The 12,477-nt window shown below is 33.9% G+C and overlaps 4 protein-coding genes and 1 long non-coding RNA gene across 6 annotated transcripts; 1 reads left to right on the top strand and 4 right to left on the bottom strand.

Annotated features, from left to right (window-relative positions):
• On the bottom strand, positions 1 to 444 carry LOC109588393 (uncharacterized). Its single transcript, XR_002188141.1, has 2 exons — positions 315 to 444; positions 1 to 248 (listed from the first exon to the last, which is right to left on the bottom strand). It is a non-coding gene; the product is annotated as an uncharacterized LOC109588393 (long non-coding RNA).
• A 329-nt stretch (positions 445 to 773) lies between these two features.
• LOC109588392 (uncharacterized) lies at positions 774 to 1,944 on the bottom strand. 2 transcript variants are annotated; one of them, XM_020004566.1, is made up of 3 exons: positions 1,831 to 1,944; positions 1,727 to 1,758; positions 774 to 1,678 (listed from the first exon to the last, which is right to left on the bottom strand). In XM_020004566.1, exon 3 carries the CDS (start codon positions 1,663 to 1,665, stop codon positions 817 to 819), a length of 849 nt encoding a protein of 282 aa, XP_019860125.1. In that variant the 5' UTR covers positions 1,666 to 1,678; positions 1,727 to 1,758; positions 1,831 to 1,944; the 3' UTR covers positions 774 to 816. The 2 variants fall into 2 exon arrangements, with proteins under 2 accessions (XP_019860125.1, XP_019860124.1); XM_020004565.1 differs by having other exon boundaries at positions 1,727 to 1,755.
• A 419-nt stretch (positions 1,945 to 2,363) lies between these two features.
• Positions 2,364 to 4,041, bottom strand: LOC109588390 (uncharacterized). Its single transcript, XM_020004563.1, has 5 exons — positions 3,456 to 4,041; positions 3,104 to 3,406; positions 2,929 to 3,048; positions 2,824 to 2,870; positions 2,364 to 2,781 (listed from the first exon to the last, which is right to left on the bottom strand). Exons 1-5 carry the CDS (start codon positions 3,832 to 3,834, stop codon positions 2,593 to 2,595), a joined length of 1,038 nt encoding a protein of 345 aa, XP_019860122.1. The 5' UTR covers positions 3,835 to 4,041; the 3' UTR covers positions 2,364 to 2,592.
• A 705-nt stretch (positions 4,042 to 4,746) lies between these two features.
• LOC109588391 (uncharacterized) lies at positions 4,747 to 6,363 on the bottom strand. Its single transcript, XM_020004564.1, has 3 exons — positions 6,133 to 6,363; positions 5,797 to 6,084; positions 4,747 to 5,525 (listed from the first exon to the last, which is right to left on the bottom strand). The coding sequence occupies exons 1-3, from the start codon at positions 6,308 to 6,310 to the stop codon at positions 4,966 to 4,968; spliced, it is 1,026 nt and encodes a 341-aa protein (XP_019860123.1). The 5' UTR covers positions 6,311 to 6,363; the 3' UTR covers positions 4,747 to 4,965.
• Positions 6,364 to 8,740: 2,377 nt separating this feature from the next.
• LOC109588388 (uncharacterized) lies at positions 8,741 to 10,415 on the top strand. The gene is made up of 4 exons (XM_020004561.1): positions 8,741 to 9,029; positions 9,582 to 9,748; positions 9,809 to 9,882; positions 10,265 to 10,415. The coding sequence occupies exons 1-4, from the start codon at positions 8,783 to 8,785 to the stop codon at positions 10,413 to 10,415; spliced, it is 639 nt and encodes a 212-aa protein (XP_019860120.1). The 5' UTR covers positions 8,741 to 8,782.
• Positions 10,416 to 12,477: the final 2,062 nt, after the last annotated feature.

The raw sequence follows: 12,477 nt of genomic DNA, 5'->3' as shown, positions 1-12,477 counted from the left end.
CCGATAGTGTTAACATGAGTTTTTGTTATTCCAGGAAGACAGAGAGCAAATAATTCCCAATCATTAAGTGGTTCTAGATATTTTGCAAATAAGTGACTGTTTGGTTTATCATCAATCATAGGACCAGGATTAAGTTCAACATCTCCTGATAAGAGGAGGAGGAGAAATAGAACCAAATAGTAGATCAGGTCAAAGCTACGGCTAATAAATGAAACTAATGACTGGAAGTGAACGTCAATCATCTTGTACTATAGTATGGAGGACAATGAGAGAATTAGGTAGCTTAAGGTGTAGCTATTTCAGTGATCACTTACACCACAATAAAGAAAGAAGGACTTTATAAAAGGAAGAAGAAGAAAACCATACAAGTTAGGAGCAAGCAGCAAGTCAGCTAGAGCAAGGCTACAGTGTGTACCAGTGTATAAAGGATGGGTGTATCAGTGTATGTGTGTGGCATATAGGACCTCATGAAAATAGTTACTGGAACACTGAATATCATAAAATCTCCTTAATATTCTTTTTTATCTGTACACAAAATCATGTGACATTGTGTATTTATTTGCTGAATCTCCCAAGGCATGCATTATGTCTCTGGCCATCTCTTGACATATATAGAGCTTGATATATAGAGAGCTATCTATATAGCACAACTGCAGTATTATTCTTTTACTTTTTTTCAACAAAAGGAAACAAAAAAGGAAAAGAAACAAAAAGTAAGGGAGATTACTATTGTCCAGAGGAGAGTGTATTATACCGAGCTTGTGCACATTCAATAGTTTTACAGCGATCATTACTCTTGCTATACAAAAATAAATTCTACAAATATTTATTTTTGATATGATAGAATAAATATACAATTATTGATATGAAATAAAATGAAACAAAGCACACGATGTGAAAATGTAATAATGATGGATACATCCATAATGTTATTTCTGTGGACACCAAACTAGATCTAGGTTTGGTTCTTTTTTCTCTATACTTTTGCAGTGCTTCCATAGCAGTACTGTAAGGTGTACGACTATCTGTTTCGCATACAAAGTTTCTATCAAATTGATGAAGCTGTGCTGCTATATCCAACCGACCAGTTTTACAGAAGCAAGCAAATGTTTCACAATTGTTACCTGTGAGACTATAATTCCCCCACTCTACTGGATGTTTTAAAAAATGCTGAGCCAACTTAACTGTTTCTGAAGGAGGCATTGCCTTCACTTTATGAACAGCATCAACAACAAAAGACAATAATTTTTTTATTCGACTGCTACCATATGACACCAAGCGAACTTTAGAACCATGGAGAAAGTTATCTAGAGTAGTTGATTTTATGCAAACCGGACGATTATGCCCATGTATTTTATCTATTTGTAGCTGGATTTTTGTAGCCTCTGCTGAATCTTCTGGCAATTCATCACGCTTCTTTGCCAACATTGCAACTTTTGTCATTATTTCATTGCTTTGTCGTCCTTTTTTCTTTTGTAATAACCCTTTTTCATCAGCACTAAAATGAATCACTTCACAATCTCTTTCACCAATATAAATGCCGTGATGATTGTAAATACTTAAAAGTCTATTACAAAAAATATGATCACCAGGTTTGAGGTCTTTCTTATCAATTGCATGAGATATGTATCCAATTCTGCTTGCTGAATCATCTGCCTCTGCCATGATATACTATTAGCTGAGAGAAAAGAAGATTCTGAACCAATTTAAGAATTACACAACTTACTCTGTCTGGATTTTAGAAGAACTGATAAGCTGCTGATAGAAGGAGTGGAATGAACCAAATAAAAAAGTGGTTAGGCATGACTGTGCATATCAGTGATCACTTACACCACAATAAAGAAAGAAGGACTTTATAAAAGGAATTGAAAAGAAAAACCATACAAGTTAGGTACAAGCAGCAAGTCAACTAGAGCAAGGAGAATGGGTGTATCAGTGTATAAAGGATGGATGTATCAGTGTATGTGTGTGGTATATAGGACCTCATGAAAATAGTTACTGGAACACACTAATAACAATGAATATCATAAAATCTCCTTAATATTCTATTTAATCTGTACACGTCATGTGAGATTATGTATTCATGCACTGACATATTACTACTATACCACTGTGCTAGCCTGGACTATGACATTAGCCAACCCTCAGTAACATTAATATTACTGCAAGATTTAATCTCAACAATTTGAACTATAAAACTCTTCTACTCCTCTCTCTTCCTATTTTCTTTATCTACAAGAGTACAATTCCCATTTATGATCTTCAGGTTTGAGATCCTGTTCCTCTACTGCCAGAGTGGATAAAGTATGCAACTCTGCTTACTCAATCATCTGCTGTAGTTGCTATTACCAACAAAATTGTTCAAATGGGTGGGTCAAGTAATTGCAAATCACACCATAAAATAGTACTGAAATTGATCATAAACACTAACAATAATTAATATAATAAGATCAAAACATAATCATACAATTGATTAACAATGCAGTCTATTACTCTTACAGCTGGATTTTTATAGCAAGAGATGGTAATATAATGAATGCGGATTATATAAAACTACACTACTAAAATATAATGAAATAGTACAATACTTTATTATTTCTTTTTAAGTTTGTCAAACAACTCTATAAGACAATGCTCCAATGCACCATCACGGGCATTCTTACGAGGACCTTTTATTTTCAATCCAGTACGTGTATCTTCACATGTACACATCCACTTCAATTGAAATCCAGAAAATTTTTTCTCTCTTTTCCATTTAATAGTAGTGCCACCTATTGGTATCTATTCTTATGTTAATTATATTGTTTCATGTATCAAACTCACTTCTCCACTTTGAATTTCATTATCACTAGCATGACGTTTTATCAATTCTATAAAAAATAAGAGTAGTATATAGCTACATAATAATATAGTGTATGTCATTTTTACCTTTTATACCTTCTCTATCAATATTGAATGCATCAACTTTAGCTGATGCATCAACTTCCTCTGATACCGCTGCTGCAGCAGGTGGTAGCTCAGGTGTAGGCTCAGTAGGTATAGGTTGACCTAGTAATGTATTGCAATATAATATTGATCACTGATAATGTACACACACACTCACCTAACTGGTGTAATATAGAGGTAGCAATATCTGTTAGTGCACGATGTTTTTGGTTTATTAATACATGACATGTATCAATAAGATACTGCTCTGGATTAAGAGAACCTTCCAACTGTGTTTGAATGACAATCACAAGTTTACTTGATTTCTCATTATTAGTTACTCCTGATACATGCATAGCTTCTTTAGTTAGTTGTGGTATCAAGTCTTTAGCATACAGTGCATCAGTTACATTACAAATATTTGCACTAGAAGCATGAACTAATTGATATGAATGATTCTGTAGTATATCCTTTGGATTACCTGCAGTAGTGTATCAGTTAATGAGTGTTGTATTAAGTGTATTGTTTACCTTTTACTTTGTCTTCAATAGCTCTAGCTAGCTCATTCTCTTTACATTGTTTCAAAGCATTAATGACATTTCTCCATGATGCTGTAGGATTAGCTTGTAACCATCTCTTATGTAATGCCTCCATCCTGAGGTAAGGGCTTCCTTTCCTTTTAATTACATCAACATCAAGTTGTGTTATTCCACCAGGAAGAGAAAGAGCAAATGGTTCCCAATCAACAAGTGGTTCGAGATATCTTGCAAAATAAGGACAAGCTGGTTGATCATCAATCATAGGACCAGGATTGAGTTCAACATCTCCTGATAAGAGGAGGAGCATACGTGGACAAACATAGCTACTACTAGTAAACAAGACTGGCAACTGGAAGTGGACATCAATCATCTTGTACTATAGTATGGAGGACAATGAGAGAATTAGGTAACTTAAGGTGTAGCTATTTCAGTGATCACTTATCCACAATAAAGAAAGAAGGACTTTATAAAAGGAAGAAGAGAAAACAAACAACAAAGGAGCAAGCAGCAAGTCAGCTAGTCTGGCCCCGCCCCTTCCAGCGAAGGGGCGGGGCCAGACTACAAGTCAGCTAGAGCAAGGCTACATGTCCCAGTGTATAAAGGATGGGTGTATCAGTGTATGTGTGTGGTATATAGGACCTCATGAAAATAGTTACTGGAACACACCAATAACAATGAATATCATGAATTTTCCTTAATATTCTATTTTTTCTGTATGCATAGCATCATGTGAATGATGTGGTGAATATAACATCATTTGTATACACAAATGTTTTCAGATAATAATTTTCAAGTTATCAGCATTTTTAGAGGCCGATTTTTGAAAAAATACCCAAGGCTATACCCCATGCTTTTTTCTAAAAAATGGCTCCGAAATCACCCCAAATTTTTATTACATTTTCTGATACATATTGATGTCCTTATGCTGTGTAAAACATTTAAGCTGATTCAGACTTCAATTTTTTGAGTTACGACCATTTTAAAAATTAGCAAATTTTTGGTATAGTACATGTGTGTACATGTACCAATACCTTATACCCCCACATATCACATGACTGTCACATGATAGGAGGGAGGAGAATATTAACTTTTAATATCTGGTTTATTTTATAATTACTGGTATTATCTTGCATACACAATAGTACAGCAGCATTTTTTGTGGGGCCTTTAAAACTCATGGGGGTTAGAAATTGCAGATTTTCTATTTTATCATTGATAACATACCCTAAAGTATAATGCTAATAACTAAAGTGGTTATTTTTAAAATATTAAAATGTGACAATAAAGCAAATTAATAATAAATCATTTTCATGAAAATTATGACCATGGACATTTTGGAGCTACAATATTATAGTCAGCAAAAACTAAATTTTCTAAAAATCAACTCAAGCATACACTGATAAATTATGTAGCAGCAAAAACACAAAACAATGCTAAAAACTAGATGTTAATCACACAAGCTAAATTATTTAAAATCACTAGTTAAATTAATTCAAACTAATTATTGGTATAATGATTGGCGTTTCATTTTGCGATAATTTTCCAATGCTTCTTTATATGTTTCACATGTTAAATTTTCAAAAATTGGTATCCATCTCAGTGGATGAAGTTGTGCTGCAATATCCATGCGACCTGTTTTACAGAAGCAGGCAAATACTTCACTGTTGTTATTCTTGATATGATATTCACCCCACTCTTTTGGATAATTAAGAAAATGCAGAGCCAACTTAACAGTTTCTGATGGAGGCATTGCCTTCTCTATGTGACAGGAGGTACTCCGAAAAAAGGAAGAGAACTTTGTTGCTTTACTGCAATTGTATGAAACCAAATAGAGTCTTAGTGTTTTTCCTTCACAAAATTCATCTATAGTAGCTTTCCTTATTTCCTTCAATTTACTTTCTCCACTGAAATGAATCATATCACAATTAGGCTCACCAATGTAAATACCATGATGAGTGTAAATTGCTGATGTATATACATGTATATGATCACCAGGCTTGAGATCCTCTCTAGCTATTACACAAGATATATACCCAACTCTGTCATTTGAGTCATCTTTTACTATTATCACAAAAGAAGAAACATTAACAATAAATAAAAGGAACTAACAAGAGATACAAAAACATTGCTGCTTTGCTTTTAGTATACAATATATAATTGCATGCTTTTACAGATTTGCAAAAATTAATTTTTACACAATAAATTTATTATGGTACAAGATGCAAATGGCATAATTTCACAAAAATTAAATTTGCAAAATAGATTTCTAGGCAAATTCACAAAATTTACAGAATTTACAGCCTCACTATGTGGTATAATATAAGACACTCACCTAACTCGCTTATCATAGATTTAGTAATATCTTTTAGTGTAGGTTCCTTTTCTAATTCATGACATACATCGATAAAGTATTGCCCTGGATTGGGAGAGAATTTTAGCTTTTGTTCAATGGCATTTGTAAGGCTGGTAGCTTTAACATCATCTTTAAGCATTTCCTGCTTAGTATCATTTGGTATTAGTCCTTTAGCATACAGTGAACGTGTTATATTTCTAATTCTGTCAATAGAAATACTTTCAACAATTTGACTGGAATGAGTCCTTAATATATCCTTTGGATTACCTGCAGTAGTGTATCAGTTAATGAGTGTTGTATTAAGTGTATGTTTACCTGTTATTATAGGACCAGGATTAGTAATCATATGCACTGCTCTAATAGAATTTGGATCTATTACATATAGTTTAATAGTTTTATATAAGTCCTTTTCACATTCCCTCAAAGCAGTAATGACTTCTCTCCATGATGCATGTGGATAAACTTCTAACCATTTCTCATGTAAAGCCTTCATTCTGAGGTAAGAGCTTCCTTCAGTTTTAATTTCATCTATATCTTGTTGTATTATTCCAGGAAGACAAAAAGCAAATGGCTCCCAATCATCAAGAGGTTCGAGATGTGTTATAAATGAGTCCATATCAGGTCGATCATCAGCATGAAATAATTTAACAGAATGACTCAGTAATGTATCCTTTAAACTGTGTACAATGTCCTCATGCCCTCTTTCACAAGCTAACATTAGTGCTGTCTTGCCTTCTTCATTAGTATGATCAATATTTACAGTTTCTAGTTGAAGAAGAAACTTTACTGCTTCATTATTACCAGCTGTGACTGCCTCAAGGAGAGCTAGTTCAAAGGTGAAGTTCATATTCTGATCTTCTTGAAGGACAGGATGATCATTAATGTATAAACTAAATATACCAATGAGATGCATAAACTGTAACTTTTCTCCAGTATATTCTATTAGACTATCAGCTGTAATGTCAAGAATATGTAACTTGATGACAACAGATCCTTCCTCAATAGTGATGCATTTCATTATTGACTGTCTAAGTCTTTTTGGTAGTAATCTTTCAATGAGAATGTATAACCCGTTAATTTTAACATCATTCCAAGGATTTTGAAGCTCAATACAAATCAATGGCATATCCTCCAAATGTTGTCTATAAGGTCCATACACTTTACGTAGCTTTTGCTTGAGTTCAGTAATTGGCTCTGATGAATGAAATGCATTAGCATTTAATGAATAAGTCTTCAGTTCATCAAGTAGATCTTTTTCATCACTTATAAACTCATTACACATAGCAACTATCAGACTACAGTCAATGAAGTCATAATAATGATAGATCTTCTTAAAAATATCATCTAAATCACTACCTACTGTACCATGGGCCCAGTGAAGCTGATTTTCAACCCAATCAGATATTTTAGTTGACAGTTCGATAGTAGTTACTTTATCATTGTTTGCTACTTTTTTACGAAAAGCTGACTTAATTTCTGTCATGATGTGAGAGAATTTTGCTTGTAATTCATCCAAAGAATCTTGAACTGCTTGATCTTCATTTGGAAAGAGTATAATTTCAACATCACCTAAAAGCAAACAAGATGTATATTATATAATGTACTTATTATTTTACTTAAGTATTACCATCAGAATTTGGTGTTTTTGGTGATATTGTACAAAGAGCATCCCTCTCTATAGCATTTTTAATATCTTGAGCTAGTTTATTCTGACTTCTACTAGTCAGTGCATCAATGACATTTCTCCATGTTGCTTTAGGATTGACTGACAACCATTTTGAGTATAGTGCTAATTTTCTGTCTTCAATTTTTATGTGTTCTTGTTCAATTTTTAAAATTTCATGCTCTTCCATTCCAACTAAATATAACCCAAATAGTTTCCACTCAACAAGTGGTTCAAGCCATTTAATTAATAGTGAAATATCAGGTTGATCATCAATCATAGGACCAGGATTGAGTTCAACATCTCCTGATAAGAGGAGGAGGAGAAGTAAAACCAAATAGTAGATTAGGTCAGAGCTACTGCCAATAGTAGCTATAAACAAGACTAATGACTGGAGGCAGTGGATCATAACAGTAACAGTAATTATACCTATAGTAAATACACTGTAAGATAATATTATATACTGTTAGTTTGTTTACCAGTTGGAGGAATAAAATTGAGCTTCATATATCTCAATAAAGATAAAAGAAGAGAAACAATAAGAGACAGAGCTGCTGGCAGTTTAGATGTCTTCTCTCCTGATGTAGTACTGCCTGACTTGCTGTCTACTGCAGCTTTGAATGAGTAAGAGTGGCGGCCATTAGCTGGTCTACTGGAGGCAGCTTGACAGTAGTTCCACAGTCCAATACTTGCTCTCCATTGAGAGACATCAATCATCTTGTACTATAGTATGGAGGACAATGAGAGAATTAGGTAACTGAAGGAACATTAAGCACAGACTTAGTATTGTAATAAAGTTTGAAAGAAGCAAGTCTTTGCAGCAAACCACAGTAAGTAAAAAAGATAGGTGCACTACCAAAAATGGGTGTATAGTATAAGATGGGTGTACCAGTGTATATAAAGGATGGGTGTATCAGTGTATGTGTGTGGTATATAGGACCTCATGAAAATAGTTACTGGAACACACCAATAACACTGAATATCATAAGTCTTCTTAATATTCTATTTTATCTGTACACAACATCATGTGACATTATGTATTTGCATACTCTCATGAGTTTGTGACGTGTTACAACCTTTTCCTGTTCTTGTTGCCTACTTTTAACACCATCACTGCGGAGTAATAAATGCCAACAATTTGAACTACAGAACTTATTTACTTCTCTCTCTTTCTACTCTATTTATCTACAAGAGTACAATCTCTCTGCCTCGGAGAATACTATGCTCTGAGCTCGCGGGAAAGTTCCCGGCAAGTATGAAAAGGCGTGGTTACTAATTAACTTCGCGGGGTTTCGCGGGAAAATGATTTTAACATGGCGTCCACACGGGTGTAGATTGAGACTTTTGTTTCCATTCATTCGCTTCTCCCAGTCAACCCTCCCTCCTCCTCCCCCTCTCACTGTAGACACAGCTGCATCAAATTATGAAGAAGGAAAAGGCTATGAAGAGAAAGTTGTAAGAAAAAAGAAAATAAAAGAAGAGAGAGTCAGCCTTCCTCCTGTGCCCCTCCCACCTCTCCTTGGGGAAGCACTGAGGACTGTATTATCAAGTAATTGAATACATGATATGATGACTGAATGTTAATGATATGTAATAACGTAATTTTTTAAAGGGAGCTTCTCTAATGATAGTTTACTATCAATTATGATATACTATATGGCTAGAAAATTTCGAGGGCATAAATTTTCGTGTTTTAGTTGAAAAGCTCTTAATTCTTTAATTCCGAGGGAGTTAAATTTCACGTTTTTGCACGTGCACTTTCATTAAGTCATTGATTTTCACATGCTGCGCATGCGCAGTGAGCATTTCCATGGTATTAATTTTCGTGGTTAAGAAGTTACCCACGAAATCCGCGAAATTAAATACCCCATGGAATTTTCTAGCCATACGGTATTACATTAATTGTTATAATTAATGAAAATAATAATCATAATTTAATTTTCTTATAATATATTTTCCGATTATAATTTCAGAGGTAAATATACATGTACTTGAAATATGTACATGTATATATGTACATCACTTTTTAAAATTTATTTATTATTATTATTATTATTATTATTATTATTATTATTATTATTATTATTATTATTATTATTAGATTATCCTCCTAAGTCGTTAATAGCAGCTGGTAACCTAATCTCAGAGTACATCTTCAGAGATACTACTGTGACTCCGCCCATTAAATATGGCCGTCGTATTTCCATTGGTTACGCTGCCAGTAGAACACAACCAGTTTACGGATCAACGTACCGTGTACTTCATGAGGTATCGTCATGTGACTCTCATGTGATCATTAATAACATGTACATGTATATATACGTGTAGTTGTCTAATATTGACAAAGGATTTAAACCAGAGACTATGCTTGATTATGGATCAGGACTAGGAACAGCAGTATGGTAAGAAATAGGGAGGAAGGGAGACAGGGAGGGAGAGAGAGAGAGAGAGAGAGAGGGAGGGAGGAGACAGGGAGGGAGGGAATGTACGTGTTCATGTACTAAAATCTCTCTTAATAACTGGTACTACATGTACATGTACATTTTATGGTTTTCACTCTTAGTAGATATTGCTGGTATTAACAATTGTCACTATAAATAGTAAATTATTATTCTTTACAATTATAAAAATAGTTACATCATTATGTACAGTACATCTATTAGTAATTGAAATTTTATTCCAATAGCACAGTTAGTACCTCTAATGTAGCTTCATCCATTGTATATGTACATGTACATGTATATATACTTTTATTATTTTCATTATCTCATTGTATCTATACAGGGCAGTACACTCAATATGGGGGAAGAGTGTGTATGAGTATCAGACTATTGATACTTCTTCTGATATGGGAGACCTAGCAAGATCATTAAGAAATGGTACTATACACCACCTCTTACATACTGTTACTATAATATATACTGCTATACTATAGTAACATTATACTGTTACCATAGTACACTCATTTATCCTGTTATACTATACAGGGACTTTTGGAACAACTTTAAAAATTCGTAAAAAATCAAATTTTGATTGGAATCAGCTCAAACTTTCTATGTAACATAAGAACATGTATATTTATCAGGAAAAATTATAAAAATTGAGAATTCTAACTTTTTCATTTTTGACAAAATTTGGCCCGTGACCCTGTGCTATAGTACAGGGACTTTGGCCTGATTTTGGAGCAACTTAAAAATTCATAAAAAATCCAATTTTGATTGGAATCAGCTCAAGCTTTTCTACACAACATAAGTACATGTATATGTATCAGAAAATATAATAAAAATGGAGAATTTAATTTTGGCGAATTTTGGCCTTTGACCATGTACTATATAGTACAGGGACTTTGGTCTGATTTTGGAGCAACTTTAAAAATCCAATTTTGGTCAGAATCAGCTCACACTTTCTACACAGCCTAAGTACATGTATATGTACATAAGGAAAAATATAGAAATAGTGAATTCTTCACTAGCCATTTTTGACAAAATACCCTGTAATTTATACCTTGTTAGTTGTTACTATGTACATGTATATACATGTAGTACAGGGTCTTTGATGCAATATGTCAAATTTTGTAGAAAACAATTATTAATAATGTGAACCATACTGAACTGACCAATTAGATTAAAGGAAAAATAACTAATAAATCTAATTTTGAAAAAGGACTTAATAAAAATAGTCTAACAATAATAAAAAATAATATTGAAATAAAGACTACCTACCAAAAACAAAAGGATGACAGCTAATCTGACAATACTAAAGAAAAATGATAAACTCATAACTGCTAATGAGTTAGTTCTCTGGTGGGTTAGGATACCACTTCTTATATGGTCTTTCATTACCAAGAGGACGCAAAATAACATTGATGTCTTTTTTCCAACCAATACGAAATATCACGACCATATTATGTGACTCCGCCAACCCATTATTGTCTCCGTACAATACACTAGTCACATATATTGGCTTTTTAGTAGTGAATTTTGAAGGCAGGTATCGAACAGGACTATTATCAAAATGATTAAAGCAAGTGTAAAGATGTCCGGCTTTAGTATTATCAGGTAGTAATTTAGTATCATAGTATTGAAATATTTCACATCTTGGATGCCCGTACATGTATCCACTGCTTGAGAAGACGTACTTTGCTTGAATAGCATTTAAGAACTGTTTCTGATTAGCTTTAAGAGCACCATGATGACTGAGCTTGTAAATATGAGAACGAAGATCAGATCCTGCATGGTCTAGAAAATTTTCCATATCTTTCTTAGTTAGTAGTTCAAAGTCGCCAGTGATTAGCGTAGAGGTTTGGCCGTGGGTTATCTTAAGAATCAGGGAGTCACCATTATGAGCTTTATGATCAAGACACCATTTATAAGCAGATGCGACAACAGAAAGCTTGACAGCATTAGCAGCATAGATATTAGGCTGATAATTTGGACAGAGGTTGAGGGCTGGATGGTCCAACACATCTGAGCCTATGTGGAATTTGTTCTCTCCATGACAACTTTTAATATTGTGACAGTAAGGTATCCTTTTAGGATTAGCATATTTACTGTGAATGTAACAACCATACTTATTCCAACTGCAAGGATGATATACAGGGAATTGCTTCCACATTACTTTCCCGTAATAGTCCAATATATCATCTATATAGCTCAAGTGGTCAGTATCAGCATGAGTGAGGAATACGTAATTAAGTTTGGTTCCTTTAAGGTATTTCACAATGCCTTGCCCATCAATACCTACATCGCTTGTGCTGGAACCAGCATCAATGATACTGACCACTCCTTTATCAGGATCACCATTACCTTTAGGACACTGTATCACAGTGCAGTCTCCCTGACCAACTGGTAGTGCGTATATATGCAACTTATCATCAGCATTAGGTATAGACACTGCTGCTTTGAGCAACAAGGAAAGAACGATTATAGTATTCATCTTCATATCAGAGAGAGAGGGGATCACTGCAGTAATGACTGGTTGATATCCTTTCCTTTATA

The sequence above is a fragment of the Amphimedon queenslandica genome, unplaced genomic scaffold (assembly GCF_000090795.2).
Source record: "Amphimedon queenslandica unplaced genomic scaffold, v1.1 AMPQUscaffold_12121, whole genome shotgun sequence".
In the NCBI taxonomy this organism is placed as follows: domain Eukaryota; kingdom Metazoa; phylum Porifera; class Demospongiae; order Haplosclerida; family Niphatidae; genus Amphimedon; species Amphimedon queenslandica.
Note: the sequence above shows the minus strand (reverse complement) of the source record. Positions and strands in the feature narration are given on the sequence as shown.

Bases quoted from the DNA above. Each gene is read 5' to 3' on its own strand.
- LOC109588392 (XM_020004566.1), bottom strand. From the start codon at position 1,665: ATGGCAGAGGCAGATGATTCAGCAAGCAGAATTGGATACATATCTCAT.
- LOC109588390 (XM_020004563.1), bottom strand. From the start codon at position 3,834: ATGATTGATGTCCACTTCCAGTTGCCAGTCTTGTTTACTAGTAGTAGC. The intron at 3,407-3,455 runs GTAAACAATACA...ACACTACTGCAG, and splicing joins TATTGAAGACAAAGTAAAAG to GTAATCCAAAGGATATACTA. The intron at 3,049-3,103 runs GTGAGTGTGTGT...ATACATTACTAG, and splicing joins CTCTATATTACACCAGTTAG to GTCAACCTATACCTACTGAG.
- LOC109588391 (XM_020004564.1), bottom strand. From the start codon at position 6,310: ATGAAGGCTTTACATGAGAAATGGTTAGAAGTTTATCCACATGCATCA. The intron at 6,085-6,132 runs GTAAACATACAC...ACACTACTGCAG, and splicing joins TCCTGGTCCTATAATAACAG to GTAATCCAAAGGATATATTA. The intron at 5,526-5,796 runs GTGAGTGTCTTA...TTGTGATAATAG, and splicing joins ATCTATGATAAGCGAGTTAG to TAAAAGATGACTCAAATGAC.
- LOC109588388 (XM_020004561.1), top strand. From the start codon at position 8,783: ATGATTTTAACATGGCGTCCACACGGGTGTAGATTGAGACTTTTGTTT. The intron at 9,749-9,808 runs GTATCGTCATGT...ATATACGTGTAG, and splicing joins CGTACCGTGTACTTCATGAG to TTGTCTAATATTGACAAAGG. The intron at 9,883-10,264 runs GTAAGAAATAGG...GTATCTATACAG, and splicing joins GGACTAGGAACAGCAGTATG to GGCAGTACACTCAATATGGG.